The sequence below is a fragment of the Branchiostoma lanceolatum genome, chromosome 13 (genome assembly GCF_035083965.1).
Source record: "Branchiostoma lanceolatum isolate klBraLanc5 chromosome 13, klBraLanc5.hap2, whole genome shotgun sequence".
NCBI lineage: Eukaryota > Metazoa > Chordata > Leptocardii > Amphioxiformes > Branchiostomatidae > Branchiostoma > Branchiostoma lanceolatum.
In genome coordinates, this window is record NC_089734.1 from 4,259,402 (window position 1) to 4,272,602 (window position 13,201).

Sequence of the window (13,201 nt, forward strand, 5' to 3'; positions counted from 1 at the left end):
GGAAGACAAAGGTCAAGGTCGACTTTGCACCCTCTGATGGCTGTAATTGACACTGCAGCAGAACTTCAAGTTTTTGTGTCTTTTGACCTGGACCTGCTATGATCTTTATTTTTTGTGGCAGGCTGTAGCCTGCCGCGTATGTTTTTACTGCCCAAAGTATACAAACAATGCATTAGAAATACAACAATCAAAAACGTATCATCATTTCTGATTCGGTATCTTTATTTTCTGTCACATTTTTTAAAACATTTCTTTTCTGTCATGCAGCGGTATTTGTAGGTAACATAACACATTCCGTTACCTTTTTTTATTCCATATCATACAGATGTTTATGAAGCGTTCCATACATACTTCATAACTTCATATTTCCTCTGATGCTGCAATATATTTCGGCATAATTTCATTATTATTCTCGTACACGTTTTATTGTCCCATTGTCATTTTCGTATTCTATTAATTTTTCGGTCACACTTTTTTGTAACATTTTGTAGCCATTGGTGCATGCTGTATTGACGGTACGATCATTTGCATTCTGAAGAACGCGGCTGCTGCGGATGTCCTAACGCCGTCCGCTGTTCCAGTAGACGCTTCTCCACCAACGGCCACCGCTTTCTCTCCGTATAAACCGCACTTCGCTTGGATACAGACTGGCAGGTTCCGCCACTATTATAATGATAGAAATAATGATAAAAACATTGTTACATCCGTTAAGAGAAGTATTGTTACCTCCTTGAATACGGAGGTTTGCAGTCAGTTGGTGTGTTTACTTTTGACAAACATTTAATCCTTACACACAACGTAACAAAAATTGCTACGGGGAGCTTTCGAGACGAACTATGTCTCTTCGTCAACCCGGTGTTGCTATGAGGTCTCAGTTGATGTGTTTGTTTGTTTGTGCGTAGTGGTGTGTGTCTTTCGGAAGTGGTGCTACATTTCAGCAATTGGCATTTGAATGCATGGTAGGTCGATGCCACGGGAAGTTAGGTCAAAGGTGCAAGAAAGGTCCCAGAAAGGTGACAGTAAATGGAATTTGGCGCAAGGTCAGATCAGTTTCCCCCATGCACCCTTTGCAGTCTTTTGTCCATAAAGTACAATAGTGAGTCAAAAAGAAATGCGCGTGGTTGTATAACGAGTTAATTTTTTTTATCGAATGGGATGAAATTTGGCACAAAGGCACATTGTTATGTAATTATATACTTGCACATTGACACAAGTAAAATACATATTTCAGCAGTCGAAATCATCACATCAAACAATGTTTTTACTGAGCAGGAGGAAGAGCTGTTTTTATAACAGGTTCATTTTTTCATCGAATGGGATGAAATTTGGCACAAAGGTACATTGTTATGTAATTATATACTTGTACATTAACACAAGAAAAAAGATCTGCAGTTTTGATTTTAGCAGTCAAAATTATCACATTAAACAATGTTGCTGAGCAGGAGTATGAGCTGCCATTTTGCGCAGAGTTGTTACCGTACCCTGATTCTGTGTCCGCTCGGGCGCACGTGAGCCCCTCCCCGCAGGGACAGCGCCAGTACACCCGCTTCCCCGGGAACGGGTACGGCAGGATGTTACCGGAAATATGGCACTGATCGTTCTCCTGGCCCATGTCCTTACAAACCTGCAGTAGCAAAGATTTGTAAATAAATGAATGAATGATTGAATGATTGAATGATTGAATGAATGAATAAATGTCGTAAACAAAGACTGATGAACTTTTGTAATTGTGTTAATTTGTTTTATTAGTCAAGCAAAAACAAAGGAAAACAGTGACAACGCACAAGCTTAAGAACTTGAGTTTGTAAGCGTCATCATTACAATTTTAAGGATAAATACTGACAATCACAAAAAATGTAGTAAACGTTATTGATAGGTGCAAGTCAAAGCGACTAGAAATCATCGGCCATTAAGATCATTGAAACACCTCCGAAAGATCATAATATTTAAGAACTTGGGGATCACTTAAAAAATCATTGAGACATTCTAGAAGACATCGGGTGGAAATCGTCTAGTGCTCAATTACAGACTGTTGCCAAATTTGTGGACGCCCAAATCTTTCAACGGTTGCGTCTCCAACCAAGGTTGGTTGTTTGGGGAGTGGGAGCTGGATTGGGAGTAGCCTGATCGAGACCCACCATACTTGAATTCTTTTGATGGCATCCAAGCAGATATGGCTTTCCAGATATTGGATTTGATTCTTAAAATGTATAGTCGGTTGGCCCAGACAAGTTTTAAAGACTAGTCAGCAACCTCAACGACCAACTCCCTTTGCTTACAACAAACTCCCAACTATGGTTCGGAGATGGTCGGGAGGCCATGGTCGAGTACATGTGTGACGGGCTTTAACGAGATGGAAGGAAGTTGTGTACTTTTTTTAATTTTTTTGAATATTTCTTTGTAAAAAAAACAGATTTATTCACAATATATATCAATGTTACAGAAAGGTATGTTGGTATCTTACAAGCCTAGTATATTACACTTGTTACAGTGTTGGCACCAAAGACCCGTAATATGTGTTACTGTACATATACTGGCAGGATGGTTCAAGATTAAACCACATAAATTGTGTACTTACAAACACTGCTGATCCCGGGTTCCATCTTACACAGCACCCTCCGCCACGAGCCGCGATACAGTCTTCATCAGATGTACATGCCTGGTACAGAAATACAAAAATATCAATAAACATTAATTCTTTGGTTCCATTTCCAATCCGGGGCCCGGACGGGCAGCTTGTGGGAACGAAAAATATGATAGAAAAGACAACAAAAGACACAAAACGTTAAAAAATTACTCCTGACCATATATTGCGTATTTTTTGGATATACATTTCTTATCTATCGTTTTCGTAAACGGCCGGCCGGGCACCGGATTGGAAATGGGACATAAAAGCATAATTAGGTAATGTATTCGCGGTGCAATGGCCAAGTGCTGTAAACAAAGGGCCCGGTCGCTTCCATCGTACGATCGCAGACAAAATCGCATTCTTAGGATAGTCGTGCATGTGTCGTAGAAAATCTATCTGTATATTGTTACTGAAGAAAAGGCTGTCTTAGATTCTTGTCAGCGATTGGTTCTGTCACAGCTTGAAAATTCTAAGGCATCGAAAACGAGCGACGGCCTACTATGAAAGTAGCTGCGCCAAAAGTGACCAAGGTGCGGCCTCAAACTGACTATATAGGACTACTTTTACCTTTACCTCTTACTACATTAGCAAGTCATCATTGACTCAGAAGTGAGTGAATCTATTCTTGCACGCGGTATGATTTTCATGACTTTTTTCATAAAAATACTTTCATGAAAGCAGAAACAAAGGCCCAGTCTAAAATCACGGGAGCGCGAACAGCAGGCGACAAGTTCTAGTTTTAACAAGATATCATCGCACCCCGAAATTAAACGAAATAACGAACACTTACCCCAGTCACAGTAATCGCAGTGGTTCCTCCAACAAGGTAGATACACACGAGCAGCAAAAATAGACAGTTGGAAAACATTTGTTGGCAGTAACTAAAAAATACTTCTAGATCTCACTGCAAAAGACTTACTTTTCCCACCGTCGTAGTACAAAACTCTCAACTGAGAGAACATATCGGCTCTTGCTTATATAAGCTGGTGTTAACAAAAGGTTAGGAGGAGGAAGACTTTGAAACTTTGGGTATGAAGAAAGCTCTCTTTGAACAGCTTTCGAGTAATCAGTAACATTTCACTCCCCGGTTGTCAACAAGCCACGGTTTAAGCAGCCGGATTTGTTGGCGGTTGATAAAGAAAGGTGATATTTAGTTAAGCCGTAACACCGGGTAGAGCAGCTTTAATGTCTGGTGGACCCGTTAGACAAAAACGCCGCTACAGATTCATGTAAATCCTGAAAAATCCATGTGACGCAGAGAAAGTGGTCCTTACTGTGGCGCATAAAGAAACACACATAAGCATCTTTTATCCTGTATTGTAAAACACTCACACAAAGAGTCACAACTTCCTCCTCAGGGTGCTTAGTTTGCTCGCCTTCTTATTCCTTGCGTTCGGCTCTGTCGCTGTCAATCATCTTCGGTCATTTAAGAGTGAAAGTATTAGATGCGCTACAGGCGGATGATGGCTAGCTACTTGCCACAGACGGCGCGCTGTTGCCTTGGCCAGCTTCCCTGCTTTAGTAACGTCATGGATCGCACGAATTTTCCAAAGAACGATGTGGACGATTTTTCGAAAATTAAGTTCATAGGCTGTCAGCTGTCCGACATAGAGTAGCGTGCGGCAAAGCTGACTTTGTTATATGGATGACATCGAAGATGATGTAAATCATACAAAGAAGCTGCAACATGAGCAAATATGTGCTGTAAACTGCAAAATAATATTAGAAAACGGATACTATCGTCTTATAATACATCTTTCTCTATCAAAAAACGTACTGATTTTTGTCGTCAACGTATTCCTTGCCAGAAATAAAGAATCTATCATTTGGCATACCATGTTCTGTGTGTCCAGCCATTTCTTCAACTTTCCTGACGACTTAGATTTCACCATGCATGCAACTTTCTTGACCCATTTTTTCGCACGCTCGCATCAGTGTTTGCGTGCCGAGATAAAAGACGGCATCCATATAATGAAAACAACGTGGCCTTAGGTAACGCAACGAATATCCTCCGCAAACCGTGGGTGGTGGAGTTATCAACAACAAAGGAAAGTCAAAGTCGTCGACGTAACAGTTCTTTGACAAAACGTAACAGTCTTCACGTAGACCAGACAGTCTAAAGCTTTTCTCCGAAACTCCCACTGAGGTATAAGTTCATCTTCTTAACCTTCTCCCTGCTGCCTAACTCCGTAACCAATAAGGATTTGGGTGGCAAACGGCTACTTCAGAGTACTAAAGGTTAACTTTAACTTTAAGCAGTTTTCTTTCTTTGTAGCCCGCTCTTTTTTCAGTTGAAAGCCAGCATTTCCAACTATAGACACTACACAGAACGGATAAGGTTTAACAGATGATAAGAATTTCGTCATAAAAAGGCGTCATCGACATTTGTGTTAGCTTTCATCATACCTTTGACGCTAGGAGCACAACTGTGAAAGCTTTATAATGATGTTAATTCTCCATTTATCGAAATGCAGCGGATCCTAGAGCCACTCACACCTAAATCCTGTGGCTTTCCGTGACTGGTTGTACACTCGAACAAGACCAGGAAACCGCGCGCGGATACCTTTCGTTACTGAGAAACCAACGACGTGATGGAAGAGGAACGCGTGGAGCGATGTATGTCTCTAGGTTGCAGTGGCGTTGTGCTGGCGTAACGGCAAGTTCAGAATCCTGGGTTCCAGGTTTCGTGTCCTATGACATACCACATGGTGTTGTGCCCTTGGGAAAGGCACTTTACATGACTTTAGCCACTCCACCCAGGTGTAAAAAAATGGTTACCCGACCTCGGCGGTGGAAGGAGAGGGCTGGGATCCGCCTATCAATATCATGCCCTAGACATAACAACAACCCACTGCCATTACGGCATCAAAGAGGTAATGGGACTACCTTTACCTTTCTTCGGGTTACTCCATATGTTCAAAACACCCTAATGTTCCTACACCTCCTAACTCTGACCCTAACATATATCGGGCTGCCGGAACGTAGGGCGGTGTCGAACATAGGGGCACACCCGAGTTTATTTTGGGTCTCAATTCGAGTTTGCACACCCTCAAGTCTAGCGACCGTCTCTTCCAAGAAATACTTCTGAGTCAGAACAACTGTGTATGGGGATGAAGGATATCCTTCTAGCTATAAGAACAACCGAGTTTCAGTTTCTTCAACCCCTCAAAGTTTATTACATTTTAGGAGAAATGTATTTTCTCGTCAAAAATGATGCGAAAATTGGGCATTCACGTGGAAATAAACTCATTACATATAGTTTGGCCCTTAAAATGACTGATCTTGTCGGAAATGTGGCAAAAATCAATGCGCGCGCTGATGTCATCCATAAAATTCAGTTGCTATGCCCAAATGTGTTATTGCTGGCATGCCACCGGCATTTGGATCAGCCAAAGGGGTTTGAGTTTATTTCAAAACTTTGTTCCTACATCTCCAAAACATGGTATATACCAACGCAGACGAACTGTCAAGCTGACATCTGGGTTACCTTTCATCACGGCACTGGTTAATGCCCCAATCATATCATTGACGCCAGCAGCTCAGATCACAGGCGGTAGGCAAAGGAATTGTCGTTGAATAGCTGCTGAAGTTCCGATCGTGACAAAGTACTCGGCGCGGGGATCGCCCGTGCCGAGCTTCCGAGCGAAACCCGAAGCGGTGCCGAAGGCCGAAGAGCCGAACAGGGTTCGGTGTTCGGCGGAGCCGAACTCTGTCTGAGCGAGCCCCGTAGGGTCTTTGAAAGTAAGAGGTAATTAGCAAAGGACGACGGGAGAAACCATCCCCGCTAATGAGGGGGGGAGGCATTTCCGGAGTGAGCGACGGGAGAAACCGTCTTCGGGAGCATTTGAGCGAAAACATGTACCGCGGCGGTTACCCAACATAAATACCGTAGCCTAAAGCCCGTGCTCAGATATGAAAGTTTTCACACCACTTTATGGTTCACTTAGCCCAAATCTCGCGGATCACTGTCTCGGGGATACGGTAAGAGGGTTTTCTACTGTCAAAACCCCACCAAGTAACGGTTGCCATGGAAACGGTGTGGTGTTTACCTTTCTCGGAAGCCTGCGATTAGCCATAGAAGAGCTTTATGCTGTTCAAGTCATAATGGCACAAAATCAAAGAGTTCTGAAAAAAAATGCCCAGTCACTGAGGGAGTCACCCTAGTAGACGGTTAAGAAAACATAAAGGTCTAGTATTAAAACGTTACAAAGAAATGCAAAGCAAACAGGCCTTTGGCAGAGCGAATCTGCGAATTGATAACTAGCAATTTTTCACACAAAAAGCACAGAGCCAGGCACCGAGAAATAAAGTTGTACTTTCAAACGGAACTCAGAACAATACTCCATGCCATTACAACTTGCCGGGCGCGGTCATTTTGGTCGTATACGTAGGCCGTCTAGTACGAAGTAGGACATAACAAGACACCGACTAACATCTAAGACATTATTTTCCGACAACTAGATAAATGAATAAAAAATAGATACACTGAGTTTTGTACGACAAATCCCAGGAACGACATCGGTTCGCGATCGATCGTACGACGAATCATGCGAATGTGACTGGGTCAGCCGAAGCTTTACTTGTCCGACCAAACACTGTACGTGTCGATCTGCCCAATGTGTGTTGTGTCTTACCCCAAAGCAGCGGCAGTAGAGGTATGGGGGTCTCATGGCTAGATTCAACTGTTGTATCATATTTTGTGATCGCCTCCCAACATTGGCCACGCGGCACCGTATCATCCGAACTTGATATTTTTTTTGCCGGCAGATTTGTTTGAACTAGGTTGTCATAACGATAGTGGCCTCAACAATCAAGTCATCGTTAGCCTGGTATTATGATTTCACAAAGTATATCCCACTACAAAACGCCTTGTGATGTCACAAAACAATGGGGCTTCTACGGTTTGTGACGCAACACTTAACATACACACAGAACATGTTTGAAAAGCGCCCTCTGTACTACTCGGTCAAAGGTCACTATTTGTGTACAGTGGCCGCCATAGTTACGGGGGGAGTTGGTGTGGTATAGATTTTCGCCGAGACCGTATCTTTTCCTCGTTTTCTGGATAGAATTTCTTCAGTTTGGTTACAATATAAACAGACGAACAAAAAAATGAGCAGCAAACTGGCGGTGAGGCCGTCAAAGAGAGACCGGCCCAAGAGTTCGGGAAGGCGGAAGAATCGAGACGGCACGCCCGACAAGTTAAACTCCCCACAATCGAACACAATGGAGGACGAAGAAGGGCCCGCTAAAAACGTCATAAATGGCGAAGACATCCAGGCCTTACAGATAAGGTGAGAAAAAAGCGTCTTAGGGATTCAAGACGATGTTATTTGTACCCTTTTAACAACTGTTACGGTCAAAACTTCTTACCAAACAAATGCGTAAACATACAGACCCGTCCGCCATTTTGTCTTCATGGATTTTGATCGTACTTTCCATAAACTTGAATTCTGACTTTTTTGATAGGTCATACTTATCGGGGAAAACGTAATTTTTGTTCAGAAAGTTAAGGGAAATTTGTCGGATGATTTCGACCAAGTTAGAATTAATTTTTGGATGTGAAAGTGGTTTTGAAAGATGTCACAATGCGGTCGCTACGGAACGAAGGGTATATATAGGGGTTTGGCCTACATTCGGGACACAAAAAATTGAAAAGAACTTTTTATCTCAAGAAAGACAGAGTAATGAAAAAATAAGAAACACTGTGACGTCATGAATATGAAAAGAGGGAAATGTCGATGTTATTCCAGAACATCGGATTTAAATAATCTAATATGGTTTTGTGACAATTCCCTTTCTTTGTTTACCAACAAATGTAGTTTGTCAATTGTTATTTAAACACGTTGGTACCTTATTTCACAGTAACCTACAATTTAACAATAATGTTGCAAACTGTATGTAAGGGACCTTCTTATGGCTAAAAAGTAGTTGAACTTTTTATCTGCCATTTGGTTCATTTTATGTATCTCATGTATCTATTGTAAGAATCAACTTATAAATAATTGAATGAAATTGTATTGTTTCAAATTCAGATTACAAGTATGTAAATTGAAAAAAAAAACTGCTTCACCCAATCACCCATTCTTTCACTAACTCACTCACCGTCTATCTTCTTTTAATTTATATTTCAGGGAAGAAGACCTGACTAAGGTCCGGGTTCCCAAACCTCCCCCTGAGACTGAGCGCACCGCTCGGTCCAACCGGATCATGGTCAAGCGTCTTCGCGGGCCGGACGATCCCGCTAGAATCAAATTCCGACAGATCACGATCGCCCGCCCAGCACCCTACGATGCACCAATCAAACCCACCGATTTCTTGGGGGCGGGTGAGTTGACTTAAGTCTTAGTGACACTGTCAATCACTTTAGTTGAAACAAACTTATGAAAGGCTAGACGAATAATATTCCTTGATTGTTTGATGTTTTTAAGGAAACTTTTTAGTTGACAACTATGCTAAGAAAATTGTAAGGAAACTCTACTACTACTAAGTGACACTAAATTTAGTTTTGTTTGTAATAATCGTTTTGTGCGTGCTTAATGACAAATATGAAATGGTTTTCACCATCTGAATATAAAGGAGGTACAAGTTCTTTAAGTATTCGATATTTGGACCTTCTTGGTCTGTGCGATTGAAGTAATGTACACTATTCAAGTTCCACCAGCTTTCAAACCAAATCCTTCAGCCTTCAAAATTAACAGACTCTACGAAACAGAAAAATACCTTCAGTAGGCTAAGCTAGAGAATCATCAAACTTAATGAGTCATATGTCATAATCAATGATTTCTAATTTTCTCAATGTTTGTGCAGGTGGTCCAGGGTTGGACATGACTGGTGACATCTTGGCTCACACCATCCTGGGTTCTGTGGACGACTTTAAACAGGAGGCCGTGGCCAGGGGGGAGGAGGACGAGGTGTGTAGTCATGTATAGTTAGTTTGTTGTTATAATTAGGAAGTGTTGTATTAACCCCATTGATAAACACTCACTTTGTGTTGTTTATTCCTCCCTTATTCCTTTGAATTCCCAGTTTCAAAATCTTCCTGACGGTCCATGCCTTATGGCATGCATACCGTATCAAAATTACATTTCTTTAAGTTAGACACAAAGGAAAACTTAAATCCCCTTGTTACAATCATATGATTATGTTTAATTTCTAGTACACTTGCAACTTGCAAGTATATGTGTAATGTTGACTGTTTTAGCCCCTTTTCTCCACTTTTCACTTCATCACTAAGTGGTTATCATTTTAGACAGTGTTGAAAGTTTTTTTTAAACCCCAAAAATATAATATTGATAATTTTCTTGGATGCAAAATATATGTCAGGTTGAAATTAAAAATCCCTGCATTTCAGTTCACAAAACATTCAAAAAAAATTAAAGCGGCCATTTCCTTTTCCTAGGTCCTTCCACCAGGCATAAACCTGGACATGACGACCGCAACATCACCTTCCATCAAGTATGAGAAGAAGAAGAAAGAGCGGACGGCGCGCAAACCTGCAGAAGACGAGAGCAACGCCCTCCGCAACTGGGAGAACAAGATGCGCGAGCGGAAGCGCCAACAGGGATACATCTCCAAACTCCTGCAGCGCTCCACCGACACGCTTCTCATGAACCAGAGCGAGAACTACCGCCAGACGCAAGAGGAGCGGTACCTCATTGATCGCACCATGCCCTCCATCAACTACGGGAAGGGGTATCGCGTCGGGAGCGAGTTCTGGAAGCAACACGAACGGCTCGGCGACGACCTTTCGGGCCTAAACATGACGCTGACGCAAACCGAGAGAGGGTACCCCCCGCCCTTTGAGCACGTGGCCAAGCCCAACTTTGTGAAGAGAGAAACGGGTCTACAAGGCCAACCCACCAAGTCTACCGCCAGTTTTCAGTGGGAGCGATCAGGCTACCTGAAGACTCGCCAGAAGCAGCTTCAGCCATTTATGGAGGAGCTGGTCCCGGCACGACCTGATCTGGAAAACCTGGAAATCATTGGCACCAACAAGGGAGTCCTGACGGCCATCGACGACGAAGAAGACATGGATGGGTTCGACATGCCAGAAGATCACAAGGAGAACGTCAGGCCAATGGAAACAGCAGACACAACCAACGACCCCCTAGCAGCCTATCCAGACAGGTTTGAGGAACCGATTGTGGGCCCGGCAATGATCGTCGGTGGTCACTATGCCTTGTGGACGGGGGACGACCACTCTGAGAAGGGTGGTGTGGGCATCTCTTATAGGATCGCCTTCGAAGCCAACACTTCGCAGAGGAAGCTGCAGTTTCTAGAGCTGACCAACAACGGCACCACCGCGGTCTACTACAACTGGAGGAAGATCCCCATCAAGAACGCCTTCGACTGCAAACCCCCCGACCCCGTGCAGCGCTTCTACTTCAACACCAACAGCGGAGTCATCCTGCCGGGAGACGGGATGAAGTACCCCTTCGTCTTCAAGTCGCAGAACGCTGGCATCTTCACCGAGCTGTGGGAGCTACACACGAGCCCGGTTCTCTGCGGCGGGGCTGCCATTCAGATCACCCTCCGCGGCGTCGCCATCCAAGATGACGTCAACAAGGAGTCTCGCGTGAGACTCGAACAGGAGCTTGCCCACAAGGAGGCTGTGTTGGGGGTGAACGACATACTGAACAGCATCCTCGAGGGTGTGCGAACGCCAGAGCGGTCGCGGTCGCCACTAGACGCTTACATCACCGAAGAAGAGATCTTCCAAAGGAAGAACGAGGGAGTTAAGTGGAACTTTGAAGCCGTACAGAAGGTCCAAGAGCTCTACAAAGAGCTGTACCCTGAAGAAGAAAGAGAGGCCCAACAGTGGGACCTTTCTTTGGATAATCTCAAGAAGCAGATGCTCGCCATCGAGGAAGACGACCAGAGGGAAGACTTTTTGAAGCGCATGAACGATATTGTAATGGAGATGTCCGTACCGATGCCTGTGCCGACCCAGAACGTTATGCGCCAAGTGACCTATGAACTCTTGCAGGATACCATAGACAACATGGCGGGTGCTGCAGCTGTCATCTGCGGCGTGTTGGGCATGCCCGAGCTCCACACCGAGCCTGTTCACGTCGAGCCAATCCACAAAATCCAACACAAGAAGCCGGAAAAGGACAAAGAACCTGACAAAAAGGACGCCAAGAAAGACAAGGGTAAGGACGACAAAAAGGGCGGGAAGAAAGACAAGGAGGAGCGGCCCAAAAGTAAAGGCGGGAAGAAGGATAAACCAGCGGCCACACCGAAGAAGGAGACCCCCGCAGCGCATCCACCAGTGGAACCACCCAAGGAGAAAGAGCCACCGGTGCCGTCTGTGTACGATAGCGTTGATCCGGAGCTACGACAGAAGTGGCGCGAGAAAATGTACGCCCAGACGTACAACTTACTGGAAAAGATGTTTGACAAAATGACTATGGTGCATGAGGACATTGAAGAAACAAAGGCTAAAGATGCAGCCCCAGTAGTTTTCTAAACAAATTATACATGTTCATTAACTTCTGATTATAGTTACTCCTACAATAGTACATAAGAGTATTGTGGATGAATTCAATAGTCAAGAAATTCAATACTCCTGTACAGTCTAGTTGAAAAATTACGCAGTTTCTTGTAGTTAACTGTTGTATTGTGCCTATTAAATAATTCAACTTTAGAAAGCAGTTGTCAGTTTATATATCTTTTCTGTTAACAATAAAATATATTGTCAGATGGTTCACTGTTAAGATATTGCACTGTTTTGCAAAATTGCTACTATTTAGTAGTTGGATGAGATTGCCATATAAATGTATTTGCAATCTGTATATTCTGTGTCATTCTTTTTTCATGACAGCCAACCATATATATGAGGACATGGAAATATAGGTTACATCCATGAATTACAAAACAGAAACATTGCTGAAAATGGATCCCCAGCATGCTACTAGCCAGTCGTGATCAAATTGGAAGTACTGGTTCATATAAAGGGGATTATGTTTCATCCAATGTGTGGTGTGAGAGTGTGTACGTGTGCTTTATGTGCTTGAGCCCCCGACTGTGCGATCAGATCTTGAGGACAAGTGAGAAACCTTCATAATTTTGCCCCCTAATATCTGCTTGGATATTACCGGTATGTGTGTAAGCAGCCTATACTCAGTCTATATTACTAGGAATAAACTAAAATGGAATTTCAAGATTTTTACTTGTATCACAAACACTTATTATTGAACAAACAGAGCAAGACAGCGGAAGACATGAAGTTTTATTTTATTAACATACCAGAACTTATCTTTTGTACATCATCCACAATATCAAGAACAATGACAGCAAATGAGAAAAATGTATGACTAGGAGAACTTCAAAACAATCATGGACACAATTTGCATGGCATGATTTTGGATTCAAAGATATATGCCAGAAAGCAAAGTCTCCTGCTAAAAATATCCACAAGTCCTCAGGGTTGATGCGGTTGAGTGAATCCTTAGTGCTTGGAAGTAAAATGTTGACGATGTATACAGCAGCCTTTCTTCTGACTTTTTAGGATGCTCCTAGATGACAGCTTATGTATTTCTGGAGTGATGTTTGCTGTGAGTTCTACGA

At 43.1% G+C, this 13,201-nt stretch overlaps 1 protein-coding gene and 1 long non-coding RNA gene across 2 annotated transcripts; one reads left to right on the forward strand and one right to left on the reverse strand.

The window, feature by feature from the left end:
* Positions 1–213: 213 nt before the first annotated feature.
* LOC136447795 (uncharacterized) lies at positions 214–3,188 on the reverse strand. Its single transcript, XR_010757774.1, has 3 exons — positions 2,579–3,188; positions 1,482–1,624; positions 214–663 (listed from the first exon to the last, which is right to left on the reverse strand). It is a non-coding gene; the product is annotated as an uncharacterized lncRNA (long non-coding RNA).
* A 4,408-nt stretch (positions 3,189–7,596) lies between these two features.
* Positions 7,597–12,426, forward strand: LOC136447905 (MYCBP-associated protein-like). Its single transcript, XM_066447031.1, has 4 exons — positions 7,597–7,923; positions 8,764–8,957; positions 9,440–9,543; positions 10,032–12,426. Exons 1-4 carry the CDS (start codon positions 7,742–7,744, stop codon positions 12,099–12,101), a joined length of 2,550 nt encoding a protein of 849 aa, XP_066303128.1. The 5' UTR covers positions 7,597–7,741; the 3' UTR covers positions 12,102–12,426.
* Positions 12,427–13,201: the final 775 nt, after the last annotated feature.

What these genes read in the sequence shown, in the direction of transcription:
- LOC136447905 (XM_066447031.1), top strand. Translation starts at nt 7,742, where the DNA reads ATGAGCAGCAAACTGGCGGTGAGGCCGTCAAAGAGAGACCGGCCCAAG. An exon ending in ATCCAGGCCTTACAGATAAG is followed by an intron (nt 7,924 to 8,763) that starts GTGAGAAAAAAG and finishes TTTATATTTCAG; the next exon opens with GGAAGAAGACCTGACTAAGG. An exon ending in CCAGGGGGGAGGAGGACGAG is followed by an intron (nt 9,544 to 10,031) that starts GTGTGTAGTCAT and finishes TCCTTTTCCTAG; the next exon opens with GTCCTTCCACCAGGCATAAA.